Below are 15571 nucleotides of genomic sequence, written 5' to 3' on the forward strand. Positions count from 1 at the left end.
TTTAACCGCGAAATTTATACACATGTTCTCCATCTATTCCTCTGCAAAACAAAAAAAAAATGCCCCTTATTTCATCCTAGGAATCATTTATAAAACATTTTTCCAATGTGGAAAGCATTATCAGAACCTCACCATGACCAAGCTGTTGAGGGTTCTAGAAAAGCCATGGGGAATGAGGCTCAAGCAACTAGCTGTTAGGCAGCATGCTGCCCTGGGTAATAAGTTGCTGAGCCAGTAGAATATGCAGTCAACGTTCTGATTTCCCGGGCCCTCAAGGACCACGGAACATTCTGGAATATCGAATGCATGTAAAAATGCACCTTTTTTACAGGTATTTTTTGCTGACGGAGAGGGTCACGGCAGGAGTACAAAATTCTCGCTACAATCTTGCAAATGCATTGTTTAGGTGGCTCTGAAAAGAGCCGTTTATTAAAAAAAAAAAAAAAACGATGTGGCTGGTGCTACCTCAGTTGTCAACACATTAGCCCAAAAAGTCTCCTATTTTTTTTTTTTGCACGGCATTCCACTTGCCCGCGGCGATGTCTGCCTCAATTTCAGCTACACGTCATGCTGTCGCTGTTCACCGATGACAGTGTCATCAGTGCTCGCATCAACTCTGAGCTCGTTAGCTGTGTAGGTGCTGTCGAAAATCAGTTGCTGAAGGCTATAAGCGCCGACTCCAAGGAGGTCAGACTTTCATTTGGTAGCAGACTTCCCCAACTAAACGGTACTCGTTTGCACTGATTTCTCAACTCGCTGCGGCTGCTCCCTTGTTGAGTAGTACGCAGCATCAGTTCGAAGTGTATCGCATGCCGAACTTGGTCCGATGGCGTCGTCAGTAGACAGCCTCGTTAGTTTCTGGCAGATCCAACGGGTGCGGCCACGACTCCAACTTGTCTGCTAAAGGCGCACTTGTAGCCGGCGCCTTCTTGTTCTAAGATCGTTTTTTATGGCTTCCAAAAGCTCGTCAGGTTTATGGTTTCAGACGAGAGTCTCCAGGCATCTCGATCGCGCTAAAAAAGTACTGGTGCAAAGCGCAAATGCGGTGCATCAAGAAACACGCATAATAGTAAAAGCAGATGCTCACAAACAGACAGCCATGGTGTTGCAGATGCTCACAATTGGACAGCCATGGTCACGCCAGCCAATGGAAGACTCGGAAAGGCACACTTGAAAGGGCACCCTGTGAGAGCCAATCGGCAATCTGGAAACGACCTTCAGAAAACCCGTAACGGCAGCCATTCCGCTTGAGTGACACCATTTTGAGATTGCGCAAAATGGGCACAAAGAAAACAGCTTCAAATCAAGCACAAGATGGCGGTGCTCGGTCCGCTGCAACGCACATGGCACGCGCGGGAATTTCGAACAAATTTCGTTCATTTTGGGGGCATTTTAGTGCGACCAGGATGCACTAAAGGCCGGTTTTATCGCGTTTCTTGACCAAATTCAGCGCTAGCATGTTGAGAGTATGGGCACAGAAGTAGAAATGCCCTGAAAGTAAGATTTGCGAAAAATTGATTTTTTGACCATTTTAGACCGTTCTAAAACCCGCATTCCCGCTTAACAAGAATGAGGCAATGCAAAAGCCAAATTGTATTAGTACATGATTTGGTGCAACCAAAGCATTGCTTACAACACTTTACTCCTGAAAGGCAAAGATGCAATTTCTTGAACCTCTCCTCCTTTTTCAACTTCTGTGGAAGCCCAACTGATGTGGCCTACTAGTTAGAAGTTCCAAATTTGCCTTGTAGACGTCAACATACAAGAAATTTAGGATGCTACAAATCTTTCGTGTCTGATTTTTTGAACTTATTGCCCAAATTTCAGGCACAAAATTGCCATTGATTGAGCCTTCACCTGTGCCACATCTATGATCTCCATGTTGGAACCAGCTTTTTTTTTTTAAATCAATATATTTGCGACTGTAGCGGTGCCTGAAAGGCAATTGAAGCATATTACAGGTCTGAAGGGGTCAATCCTAAAGGGACTCTGAAACACTTTTTTGAGTAACCATGAAATTAATTCACTATAGAAGCGTATTACCTCACAAATTTAACCCCGCAAAAATTTTAAGAATCCGTCCAGTACGAGCGGAGTTACAAAGATTTCTCACAAGCTGGAACCACATTTTCTCTTCTCTCGTCCCGACAAAAGCTCTGGAAGCTGCGCAGGGAGGGATGGGAGGGGCAAACAAAACAGTCACTGGCGCATCGTGACCCTGAACATTTTTTTTTTTTTCGAATACGCAGCTTTTTCTGTGCAATCGCACGCGCATGCGTGGACAAGTGACGGCCTCTTGCGGCGACCTCTGTAACAACCGAGCGCGCCATGTTCAAATCAGCCAATGGCAGGTAGATGGGCTTACTGGGCTTAATCCGTGATTTGTCGAGAGAAGAGAAAGCTATTTTTAGCCGACTTTGATAACCTATTGTGAATTCCAGGCCGCAAGCTGTACTATAATATTTGGCTCACGTGCTGTCGGGAGCCTCTACCACTAATCGGCAGTGTTTTCTGACCATGCTCAAAAAGTGTTGCAGGGCCCCTTTAATGAGACGCTGACTATATCTGTCATTGGTAAGTTCAAATAGTAAAAATTCTAGTGCTAATCAAATCAAATAGCAAACAATATTAGAAAAATATATGAAATGTTGAATACGCTTAGTTTACCCTTTTATAAGGGGCATGCTCCAGGCAGCAATTCTTGTCTTATTTTTACATGAGATGTCTCTTGTAAGCAGGATTCCACGTATGCATTTTATTATCAACCCGTATTTTACTGATTTCTCTTATACCCATTTGTCTTCTACGTCAGTGTCTCTTCTAAAGAGATTTGACTGTATTCTCGAATTCCTGCTTTTTGCTACAATATATGCCACCAGTAAGGCTGCAAACCTCAGACATGCAGAGGAGCTGGCATTTCGGTCTGTGATGATCCTGTAGAGCCTCACTCACTCAGACTCTGATCGAGCCGTGAGCCTGAGTCAGAGCGAGTCTGGGTGAGCAATACTTTCATGAGTGTGCGTCCGAGTGAGTTCGGCCCGGAGAAATTTTGCTGAGTCCGAGTTCGAGTGAGTCCAAAGCTCAAAATATATTTCATAAGTGAGCCACCTATACGTGGATATCATTTCCTGGTTAGTTTCGTGCAGCATGGCGCCTATGCTGCCCATGCCGTCGCTGCTAGGCGGCTTGCTGTATTCTGTGCATGCTGATTTGCTGTGTGAATTGATTGCCCCCCACTCCGCTCTAGACCGAACACAGATGAGCAGAGTAGTGTGTTTAATTAGTGTTTGGGATAACAAACTTGTACCAAACTGAGTGCACTACGATTATTAAGAGGTCATGAAAACAAAAGACAAGGATCGCTTGTTTCTTGTTTTCTCCTAATTCTATGTCAACTGCTATGTTTAATGATGGGAACATACACAATTCTGTGGGTAGTAAGCCTAGCTCATTAGTATGGATTGTTTAGGGAACGAAAACTAACTTGAATTGCTCAAAACCACACCTTTTGGTGCTCCAAACTTGTTCCAGAACTCCCCTTTTACTGTGCCAAAGCTGCTCCAAAACAGCATTATTCCTGTTGCCTGAGCTGCTCCAAAATGCTAAAGTCTACTTCCAGCTCTGAATTGTGTGTACATCTTTTCAAGCTTGCTACGCACCCACATAGTGGGTGCTTAGCAACGTACCCACTATGCAATACGCACACTAACATGTGCGCCTGTAGTAATGGGTGGTTGGCTTTAAACCCTGAAGTTGTTATAATCAATGTTTTGATGCCCAATGGCTATGTATTAGGCTTGTGCAAATAGTGAATTTCAGGTTCGAATCGAATAGTGGTTGGCTGATCAAACCTCGCAAAACAGTAACAAAAAAATAAAAGGCGAAAGGAGGAGGACGTCTGCTCCTTTGTTCCTGCTCTCCGAGCCGACAGGTAGGCAGAGAAAGAATGAGAGAGAGAGAGAGAGAAAGAAAAACGAAAAAAAAATGTCGTTCTGCAAGTTAGAAATTGTGCAGTCCGAACCCTCACGCCCTTACCTTTTTTCGAGCGTTTCAAGTTTTGACGGAGGCGTGGTGCCAAAATGCGCCTTCCAACTCGCGTGCGAAGCCGTGCTGCCTCGGAGAGCGCAGGGCGCTGCGAGAGCCGAAGTGCACCTTCCAGCTAGTGCGGCATTCGGTATATCCGAAGGCGGGTAAAAATTCTGTTTGATATAAATGTGCAAATTTGCATACTTTTACAAAAGAATTTCAAGGGGATAACTTACGAGTTTGATACACTCGAAAATTCTATATATGTGGGTTCGATATAAGTGTTCGACTGTATTCTCGAACAAACGCGTGGCTGTGTGGTAGATCACCTGCTTGCCACGCAAACAACCTGGGATCTATTCTCATTCGGACTCAGAGTGTTTTATTTTATTTATTTTATTTGCACCTTTCTCTACTTTTCTGTCACGCACAAGGTGATTTTTTGCTCACAACGAACGACGCTGATGCCGGAATTTCTGAGAAAAGAGCTTTTTAATGCCATGGTGTTAAAACATCAAGAGCATCACTGATAGTACAAGTACACTAGGGAGGGCATTGCAAATGTTACTACCGAGCGGTGCAATGAGACATTGTCGCATTTACAGTGCCAAGCTTAGGGGGACACCCTTAGTTCACTTGTATGGGAATGATCAGCGCTTGTTAATTTTATGCTCACAGTTATTTAAGTCATTAGTTTTTAATCAGACATATCAGTTCTGATTAAAGAAGTGACAATAATTGCTGGGCTTGTGCGATTATCAATTCTTGTTTTATGCCAAAGATAGTAATTATTACGGAATAAATTTGATGCAAACTTGAATACTAACAACGGGATATCAATAATAGTAGAGTGCAAGCTATAAGCAGCAAGTGTGGCTTCTCGACAGTGCAGATTCTCTTGTATAAGTGGTTTCATGGCATTGCAGCCTCATGATGCAGTGAAACCATTTTTTTCAAGCAGAGTTACAGGGTTAAAAACATCGCTATTCATTGTACGTCAAAAGTTGAAAAATTTTAAATTTTTGTCAAATTTAGTTTGAATTCCTTAATAGACGTTTGAATCTTCGAAGCACATGAATATGCATTCAGGCCTAATTATAAGCTATTTGTCTCTCATCTGTAGAAGGGATGCATCATTGAATCAGAGTTCTATGTGGCTAATGACTATGGCCGACAAAATCTCAGCTACTTACCTTTGCCTTTTTTTCTTTTTCTGTTGCCATTAAACAGAAAACCACCTTATGTCCGACGAAACCGGTACCGAAAGTAAGTTGTGTAACCTGTTGAGCTACTGCAGCTCGATGGTTGTTTTGGTTTTATTTTAGCGTGTGTAAGAACATTGTCTGCACAGTTGCTGCCACATTGTTTAAGGTGTTTTGGGTATGACGTATGATACAGTGTTGATACAGTCAATTCTTTCGCTAGACATACATCCTGAAGAGCTTCTAGATGTTCACTTCCTGTCTTATGTTTGCTTGCTTTTGCACAGAGTCTTCACCGCGAAAAAGCACAGTGCGCCTGTGCAGAATTCGCCGCCATCTGAAAGGTGCGCAGTGATGTTTTTTTCAGTAGTTAGCGCTATCCCTCATCTGGCCCATTAGTGCAGCATGCAGTTTGCTCAACTATAGTCATAGCATGCAATCAAACTCACTTGTAATAGTAATAGTGTAAAAATGTAATAAATATTGAAGATTAGTATTGAAATATTTCCTTTGAAAGGCTGCAAAATTGGCTCTATGATAAGGATGTGTAGCACATGTAGCATGGACATGGGAGCAAAAACTTCTGTTTTTTCACTGCACTAGCACCTTATGACATCTAGTTTCTTGCAAAGCACCTTATACTCACCATTGAGTGAAATGGTCCCTAAGTTTCTAAAACTTTGAAACAAAATTAAAGAAAAAATATGTGCAGATTGTACTAAATGTTCAAGGCTGGGATCAACAGCGGTGCTAGTGTTTGTACTCTCAAAGAAGAAGCTGTCCCCCCCAAATGGGTATGGTGGGAACATGTCGCATGGCTAGCTAGTGTTACGAGCTTTTGGCAGGGACATGTGACATTACTATTGTTACACGATTTTACGTCAAATTCCCCTTTCTTTGTCTCTCTCTCTACGTTTCGCGCTTACGCTTTTTCCTTCTTCCCTCATGACAGTCACATTATAGTGGAGGTGAAATGGTAGAAGCCCATGTACTGTGCGATGTGAGTGCACATTGAAGAGCACTAAATTGTCGAAATTTCCAGAGTTCTCCTCTACGCCGTCTCTTAATCGTATTGTAGTTTTCGGATGTGAAACCTGCATATTATAATGTTATCTTTCTTTACTTTTTTTTTCTTTGTACGGTTATATCTATTTCTGTTTGGGGAGCAAAGCAGAAGAAAAAGAAAGTGCATGTGTGTATAACAAGTAGTGCACTGAAAGGCCTTTTAACACTCAAGATAATCATTGAAATCAGTTGAATAGTAATAAATGCTCATTGAAACTGCACAAACAAATACATTGGTTTGCCCTAAGTTGAACATAAAAAATCAACATATGGTGGGTACACGGTACCTAAGCGTAGGGCTTCTGTGCACGTCACCTCCCCTTTTCTCCACCGTATGCCGGCATTGCGGAAGCGGACACTTCACATAGTGCTTGCTTGCTGGTGCATTTGTCTCCTCTGCGAGGAAGGCACTCGTTTAGTGTCTTCATCGCTGTTGTCCCCACACCAAATGCTAGGAAAGAGCATCATTCAAGGCACTCAAACAAACTTTACGGTCGCCTAATGTATGCGCAGACATTCAGGAACTGTTTAATTTGTTTTAATTGATAACACGGCATAGGAACATTTTATTAAGTGGTATATCTTATTATAAAAAAAGGAACAAAAACTCAGTGCTATTATTGATAATTATGATTTACAGTGTGTTGTTAAAAAAGGTAACATAAGTAGGTTCGACCGCATTATAAGAGGTCTTAAAAGGCTAGTAAACAACCCCAAGGTCCAACAATTGTTGTAAATAGAAATATGTGCACTTTTACTTCGTGAACATGCTGCTGCAACAGTTTTGCGAATATGTGCTATATTGAGAAAGTTACAGGGGCTAGAACATCACGTTCAGCTGGTTTCAAATTTTTGCGCGGTCTGGCCACCCTTCTGCTTCAGAGGAAGAAAAGGCGTGGCCCGTCGTCGTGACTCCACCCACTTTGGCAATGTGACAAGATGTCAGCGATTGACGTCATCGGCGAACTCGATCTGTCGCAACACTTCCGCTTGCTGCGATGCTTGGTTGTTTTTCGTTTACCCGGTGCCGATACTTCTCTGCAGCCCAGTCGCTCGATTTTTAGCCAACAACGATTTGCAGCAAAACTGCGTTCCAAAACCTGCACATAAACTTGGCCCGATTTTCCTGGAGTTTAATTTTTGGGAGCAGACTGCCGTGCCATCTGGGAGCAGCAACACAAAACACAAATCGCTAATAATGCGCTTAATAGTGGGTGTGCCTATCAACAGGTGGCGCGACAATCTACTCACTCTCAAAGACTGGGTCAGTGAAGTGTCCCGATTCGGATGCACGGATAATTATATAGCTCTGTCATAGCTATGGGTGAGAACAGGAACTGTCGTTGACTTCACTACTGTTTTTAAGACCTGGTTTAGACCAATCTACGAGCTGCGTGCTGCGTCACGTCGCTGATCGCCGAGTTGTCGTCACTGCACGTGCAAGATGATTAGTCGGGCGTAGGAAAGGAGCGCGGAAATTGTTTTTCAAAATAGAGGCTGTGCGCGGCGCACAGCTCTGTAACATTCAGAAAACGTGATCGCTGCGGTCTGCTCTACGAATTACCGAGCTTGTTTGGGGGGGTGTCCAAAAAAAGTTGGAGCTTGTTGACTGGCCTTTTAAAGACAATTTGAAGTGTTGAACTGGAAATTTCTTATGTACGTGTGGTTTGCCTTGCAGTCGAAGCTTTAGCGCCAAGAAATAGCTCAGTATATCGTACATATGTTACAGTGTTTAGCCTAAGCAGTAAACGAAAAAAGTATTGTACTTTAATATATACAAAGTACTGTATTTGCACGTAAATAACGCGACCACGAATATAACGCGAGGGGAGTACTATAGGTCTCAACGGAAAAAAAAAAAGTTTATTACGATTATACCGGGAGGTGATGCAACTGTAAACAGCAATCGAAGAGTGTACGCCCACACGGCTTTCGTTATATTTGCAGCAGTAAAAAATGCTATAATCACCGGCTTGCCTGATCATTCATCATCGGTGCTAGAGTCTTTGTTACTGTCGACAAAAACCGCGTCGTCGTTCGTGCCGTCCAGACTGTTCGAGAGGCTGCACTTCAAGAATTGCCGTGACACTATTGCCGACGGCAAGGCCTCCCAAGCATTGTGTATCCATCAAGCGACCTCACTGACTGAAGCTCGCTTCATGCGACCCGATGGAGTCAGGCTCGTACTCCCGGTGTACGAGGCCCTTAAAAGGCTTATTAATGCAGAAATTCAGTGGTTGGAGCTGCGACGTCATTCCTCCAGGAATGACAGCAAGGTCAGTGTTGGCCTTGCCAAGAGCTTCTTTCACCTCATCGGTCAAGTGGCCTCTAACTAAATGCGTCCAGCACAATCAAAGCTGGAGAGAGAATTGCGCCCGGATGTCTTCCCCCGACAACACGGATCCACTCAGACATCATGGTGCTGTCCATCCAGCCCTTATCATTCCACCTGACGTGCATCCAGTGTGGGAATATCTCATTCTTGGGCAGAGTCTTCCTCTTAAATATGAGAAATGGCGGCAGCTTGCGCCCATCCGGCATGCACACCAGCATCACCGTCACCCGGGTCTTTTCGTTACTCCTTGTGCAAACATGCACCTCCTTCGTGCCGTGCTCATTGATTACATAGCCAGCCGGTATGTTAAAAAATATCGGGGTCTCATTCGCGTTACCCATCTGGCCTACGGGGCAGTTCTTCTTCCTCCTCATCTTGATGATGTACCGCTGAAACTCAACGAGTTTCTCCTCATACTCGGCCGGAAGCTTCTCGCGAATTGAAATCCTTCGGCGAAGCGAGAAGCCCGTGCGATGCATGAACTTCTGTACCCATGAGCAACTGGCTTTAAAGGTGTCACAGGGCATGCTGGCCTCACGTGCAAGCTTCCTTGCTTTAATCTTTACGAGTTCACAGGCAGAAACTGGCCATGACGTTGGCCCACGAGTTTTGCCAGGTCTGCTTCAATTTCCTGGTTAGGCCAGTCTTGGGCCCACGGAACGTCTTACGTGTTGGTGCACCTTAGAAAATGCGATCTTGGAACTTCCTCCAACCTCAATTAGTAGACTCCGTCACTCCGAGATGCCGTGCCGCACTTGAATTTCCCCCATCTTTGGCCAGAAAGATCGCCTTTTTTTTGAACGCGGCAGTGTATTGGCTGCGTTTGTTCATGATGACGGGCAATGCGAAAGAAAGAACACAGCGACGACAGACCGCGAGGTGTAGGAAGGAGACGTTTTTCCGGAATGATTGTTATCTATGTGTCGCCACTGGAGCTGCAATGACGCTAGCAGCGCTGGCGCAGAATGCGATTGACGCAGCATACCGAAGTGGCGCACGCGTCGTCGGGGCACTGAGCGGCAGTGCTTCCAGCTAGCGCCTTTCCACGTGCGGTCACTCGAGGCGCTAGCTGGAATAAAATGTGCTACATGGGGCGACAAAACCACAAAGTTTCTGGAATGTGCGGCGCAAGTTACCAGGACGAATATTTAAAAGAAAAAAGAAGGCTCAAAAATGTTTCGCGCTATATTTGGGCCATTTTTTGTCACAAACACGAATATTATGCGAGGTGCCTTTTTCACTGGCTAATTTTTGGAAAAAAACTCAAGTTATATTCATGCAAATACGGTATTACATGGCAGTTATTGCAATGTACCCACAGGTCCTGGGATCGAATTCCAGCTGCGGCGGCTGCATTTTTGATGGAGGCGAGAATGCTGTAGGCCTGTGTTCTTTTTTGCGTCATGGGTTGTGAGAAATGATTTTGACGGCGTATCTCGTAATGGTGTCATGGTTTACACTTGCTGGTGCACGTTAAAAAACCCCAGTTGGTAGAAATTTCCGGAGTCTTCAGTATGGCGTCTCTCATAATCATATGGTGGTTTTGCGACGTTAAACCCTGTGGGGTTTTGACGAGGCGAGCGCCTCACCATGCTCTTGGAGTGAACTGACACAGCAGACGCGGTCGGTACAAACCAAACAACATACATTTATTTAACTAATTTATAACGACGATATTGTCCGCCGTATGATACATAAATCGTTATCAACACGCTAAGTCATCATTACACAAAATTACCATACACTCCAAAACATAACAAACACACAATAACATACCCAAGGTGGTGTTGCCAACGCTTGACTTACCACGTGGGCCCCCGGCGCGCAGGCCCGCGGTACCACGCGCCGAGGACCCACTCTAGAGACAACCGTTCACGGCAACTGCCACGCGCAGAAGACGCTCGCTCAACTCAAGCCCGCCACCAAGGCCTGCCTTCCGCCAGGGGTCACCGCCGGCACTACCACTCTACCAATAGTGGTACTCAACGAGAATACGCCACCTATCGCACGGCGGTCGTCACCCGAATTGCGGCTTTGGGGCGAGACACGTGCGCCACACCGCGCAAACAACTTTACTGGGGGTGTCAGCACCTCCACAACCCCACGTATCAATAAATCAATCAGCAGTTATCACAATGTATATTATTTTACATTTTATGTTTATCTTCATGGGTCCCCTCCCTCTTTTTGGTCCATCACTTAGCGTCTGGCTGAGCTTGCATTCGAAACGGCAATAGCTGAGCATGGAACATATGGGATTCAACATTTTGATTACAGGACTTCTTGTGTAGCTTATACAGCATTGCAATCGCTGTTGCAGCATGAAAGTAGGTGTATAATTAGATGCCAAACTGTGTAAGAACTCCGCATATTTCAGTTGCTCTTCATTGGTGGCAGAGGTAGTGGGGTAGGGGGGGGGGGGCAATCTAGAGTGCACAGAGTTTTCGTTCTTCGTTCGCTATGCTTTGTTTGTTGGCTTCTCTCCTCCTCGCTGAGTGTGCCTCCTCACTAGGAGAGGAGAAAGAGCAGCGAGCACACATACCTGCAAATGGACGAATGGGTATTGTGAATGACAAGCAGGTTGTAGCGTCGTCGGGGTAGATTGGGTGGGATGACCAAGATCAGGCAGGTCATGAAAGCAGGACGTCCATTTGGGAAACTTGAAAAAAGGAATTTATTTCCATTCAAAGAAAAGTTAACTGGTCATCGTTGTTCCCCCTTCTGCGCCCGCCGTCTCCTCCGTCCTTTTTATCCCTCTCGTTGCCGCCCCTCTCCCTCTATCTCGGTCCATCAGTCCACTTCACGAAAGGCAGGGGCGGCCCGCAGTAAGAGGGGGGGATCAAGGGGGTGAATCGTCCACCCGGAACCCGACTTCCCCTCAGCTCTATGCTCAGTTGTTCCGGGTGGACCCATCCCTCCAAGAAGCAGCGACGAATCTTTCGTTCCCCGAAACCGCCGCCGCATTCCGCAGGGCCCAGCCGTGGCGCCAGCGCACCGTCCCGCGACACAATGGTCAGCCTCAACAGTCGCTGCGTTCGCGGAACTGAGTGGCGGCGACATCGCGCTCGCCTCGAAGACGTCACTGGCAGCGGGACGCAACAGACTCCTCCGCCGCCGAAAGACTCGACTCGAGGGTGGCCAACTGTCGGGTCACCTGAAGCGTCGAGACGACATGTGCAAACACTCGGCCTCTCTGGGCCTCAGCACTCGCATCACCAATAACCCTGTTCCAGGGATACACAACACAAGCACACACACTCTGGTCGGCGTGCCCGAGCGACACGCCCACCGGACGCCAAGACTGCCATAATTTTACCCCATGATTGCCCTCTCTTTCTTTCTTTTTTTTTTTTTTTGTGGTGGTCAGCCCTTGGAAAAAAATCTAAATGCCGTGACCTCAGCCGCGATAGAAACACATCAGTAAAAAAAGAAACAGCAACAAGAAAATCAGTGTTCGACTCTAAAATCCACGGCTCAGTCCATCGGCGTTCTTATTCTGGTTCCCCTTTCTATATTTGACCTCGAAGTTATACTCCTGTAGTATGAGGCTCCATCTCAACAGCCTCCCGTTTTTATTGGACATTTGCTTCAGCCATGAAAGCGGGCAGTGGTCAGTCTCGACCGTGAATTTTGTGCCTTGAATATAGCATCCTAGTTTTTGAATGGCCCACACAATGGACAAACATTCTTTCTCCGAGGCACTGAAAGCCTCTTCTCGGGGAGTCAGCTTCCGACTGAGATAGAGCACCGGATGCTCTTCACCTCCCTCGTTAAGTTGGGCCAAGACGACACCTAGACCTCGGTTGCTGGCGTCGCATTGGAGAATGAATTCTCGGCTAAAGTCTGGCGCGACAAGCACGGGCCGAGAAGACAAAGCTTTCTTCAAGTTTTGGAAGGCCTCCTCCCTCTCGGTGCTCCAAGTTACCACTTCCGGTTCCGGTTTTCGCAGGCTGTCGGTTAGCGTGCTGGCGAGCTCCGAATAATTTGGAATGTAGTGCTGGTAATAGCCTGTCATTCCTAGAAATGTTCGCACCTCCCTTTTGTTTACGGGTCTTGGGAAGTTGACTATCGCAGCTACTTTGGCTTTCATTGGTTCCCGTTTTCCCTGCCCTATGTCGTGTCCCAAATACGTGACACGGGCTTGGCCGAACTGACACTTCTCGGCTTTAATAGTCAGGCCCGCCCCTTTGATTCTTTCAAGCACCGTTCGTGTGTGCTGCAAATGAGACTCCCAATCATTAGAAAATACGGCCACGTCGTCTAGATATGGCACCGCAAATTCTTCTAGTCCTTCTAGCACCCGATCCATTAACCTTGAAAAACAGAAGGGTGCGTTTTTCAAACCAAAGGCCATGGTGACGGGCTGATAAACGCCAAAGGGTGTTACAAATGCTGCATACCGACTTGCTCGTTCAGTTAAGGGCACCTGCCAATATCCTCTCACTAAATCTAGGGTTGAAATGAAGGTAGCCCGGCTTACCAGCTCCACCCTTTCCTCTATGTTAGGCAACGGGTACACCTGGTCTTTTGTGATCGCATTCAACCTGCGATAATCGACGCATGGCCGTGGTTCTTTCCCCGGCACCTCGACCAACATCAAAGGGGAGCAATAGTCACTATATGCTTCTTTGATCACGCCAAGGCGAAGCATCCTTTTAACTTCCGCCTTCATTAAGTCCAGCTGTCGCGGAGACACGCGGTACGCCTTCGAGCTAAAAGGGACCTCTGTAGTCAGCTCGATATCATGTTGTACCAAATGAGTCCTTCCGAGCCTTTCCCCAAAACATTCCAGATATTCCTGAATAAGGCTCTTCAGATCCTCGACTTTAGCTGTACCCAACTCGTCTTTGTTAACTGCACACGCGATTATCTCTTCTACACTAGGGCCCGTGTTCCCAGGAAAACAAGGTACCTCTAGAGAAACCTCTTCTGAAACATTCATGGCGATGCTAACAATTGCTGCTCGCTCTAAAAATGGCTTCATTAGGTTTACGTGGTAGACCCTGTCCTCGCGTTTTCTTCCAGGTAATCTCACGGTGTAGTTTACTTCCGAAAGGCGACTGATAACCTCGGCAGGTCCATCCCAGTGGACTTCCAGTTTATTCTGGCGATTAGGCCTCAATATCATCACTTTGTCGCCCGGGTTGAATGATCGCGTCCTGGCATTTCTATCATAGTAGCGCTTTGAAGCGTCTCGCCTCGCCTCTAGGTTGCCCTTCACGATCTCACGACACTTATGTAACCTTTGCATTAGGTTCAACACATACTCGATCACACATTTAGGCCCCCGATCATCCTCCCACAGTTCGCGGACTAGCCTCAGCGGACCTCGAAGATTCCGGCCATACACCAGCTCTGCCGGTGCGAACCCGGTTCCCTCGTGTGGCACTGTGCGCAACGCAAATAGCGTGCCCGGTAAACAACCATCCCAATCACACTTCCTTTCATGGCAAACAGCTCTCAATACTTTTTTTAGGGTAGCATGCCATCTCTCCACACTGTTGCTTTGTGGGTGGTAAACCGAGCTATGCAAAATTTTAACGCCACATTTCTCGAGAAACATGGTCGTGAGAGCACTCGTGAAAACGGTTCCCTGATCCGATTGCATTTCGGCAGGGAAACCGAGGCGCGAAAATATAGAAAGCAACGCATCGACTACCTCGACCGAAGTTGCCTCCTGTAAGGGCACCGCCTCGGGGAACTTCGTTGCAGGACACAATAGTGTGAGAATGTATCTGTTCCCCGCACTTGTTTTCGGCAACGGCCCCACCAAATCTACAACAACTCTGCGGAAGGGCTCAGAAATAATGGGCACTTTTACCATCGGGGCCTTCCATTTGTCGTTAGACCTACCGGCTCTCTGGCAAGCGTCACAAGTCTTCACGAAATTCTGCACGTCCCTGAAACACCCCGGCCAATAAAATTCCTGTAGCAATCTTTTCTTGGTTTTATTTATGCCCAGGTGTCCTGCCCATGAGTGATCGTGACAAAGACTGAGTAGGTCCTTGCGGTATGGTGATGGCACCACCAATTGATCGTAGCACTGCCCTCGCCTATCTCGGTATTTACGATATAGGATACCGTTCCTCACTTCGAAAGAGATGTTTCTTGACGAAACACCTTCACTGTTTCCGTTGTTCATAACCGCTATACTAGGGTCAGTTTTCTGAGACAGCCGTAACGCTTCCCTGTCAACCCCTAGCATGCGCTCGTAGCTGTGCGAGATTGGGGCCAACACGGACCCCTGCAAACTATGATCTTTTCCTTTCGAAGGTTTCTTTCTTTTCTCAATTATCGGCTTCTTAATCTGACCATTTTCCGGATTTTCGGTCGGAGGAATAGGGATAAGTGCCTCGTCGGGCTTAACTTCTTCGGATTCAGTTGTTAACTCTTTCGCTTTGGCACCTTCCCCTTCCCCGTAACGCAGCTGCTGAGCCAATACGCGTGCTTTCGATCTCGTCAAAGCCATGACCTGGGCATCAGCAAAAGTGCACCCCCTGTCGTTGAGTAGTGACTCCGAGCTGTTCGAGAAAAGGTACGGGTAGCCCTCTGGTAGCCCACGGGAGACTGCTGCTACTGTCTCGATCGCTCCAAAAGGACCCCGAATGTGTACCTTTGCCATAGGTAAACACACTGAATCTTCGCTGACGGCCTGTCTTATCCACGCGCATTCGGATAAGTAGTCTTCACTTTTTACGTAGTTCGGATGGACTACGTCCATAGTGGCCGCGGAGTCTCTGAGTACCCTACACCTTTTGTCATTAACCATTAAATCTGTCGTGTAAGGTTTCAAAAGATCTAGGTTACTCGGGTGATCGCTTACGCAAGCAAACACTGGCCTACCTTTTGAGCAGTTTCGGGCAAAGTGACCTGTTTCGTTGCACTTGAAACATAGCGCCTTAGCTCGCGACTCTAACTCTTCTAAATGATTTCTGACCTCCTT

At 46.4% G+C, this 15571-nt stretch overlaps 1 protein-coding gene across 23 annotated transcripts in view; it reads left to right on the forward strand.

Annotated features, from left to right (window-relative positions):
- Window positions 1-15571, forward strand: part of LOC119160958 (uncharacterized) — a 156035-nt gene that overhangs the window by 49234 nt on the left and 91230 nt on the right. For 14 of the 23 annotated variants that reach the window (XM_075880215.1, XM_075880222.1, XM_075880223.1 and 11 more), the window contains 2 exons: window positions 5257-5292; window positions 5516-5572. The exons of 3 other annotated variants lie outside the window; for them this stretch is intronic. In XM_075880215.1, coding sequence (XP_075736330.1) covers window positions 5257-5292; window positions 5516-5572 — 93 coding nt within the window. The remainder of the gene's footprint in view (window positions 1-5256; window positions 5293-5515; window positions 5573-15571) is intronic. 6 more of the 23 variants (XM_075880224.1, XM_075880234.1, XM_075880235.1 and 3 more) reach the window with 2 other exon arrangements.

The sequence above is a fragment of the Rhipicephalus microplus genome, chromosome X (assembly GCF_043290135.1).
Source record: "Rhipicephalus microplus isolate Deutch F79 chromosome X, USDA_Rmic, whole genome shotgun sequence".
NCBI classification, from domain to species: Eukaryota; Metazoa; Arthropoda; class Arachnida; order Ixodida; family Ixodidae; genus Rhipicephalus; species Rhipicephalus microplus.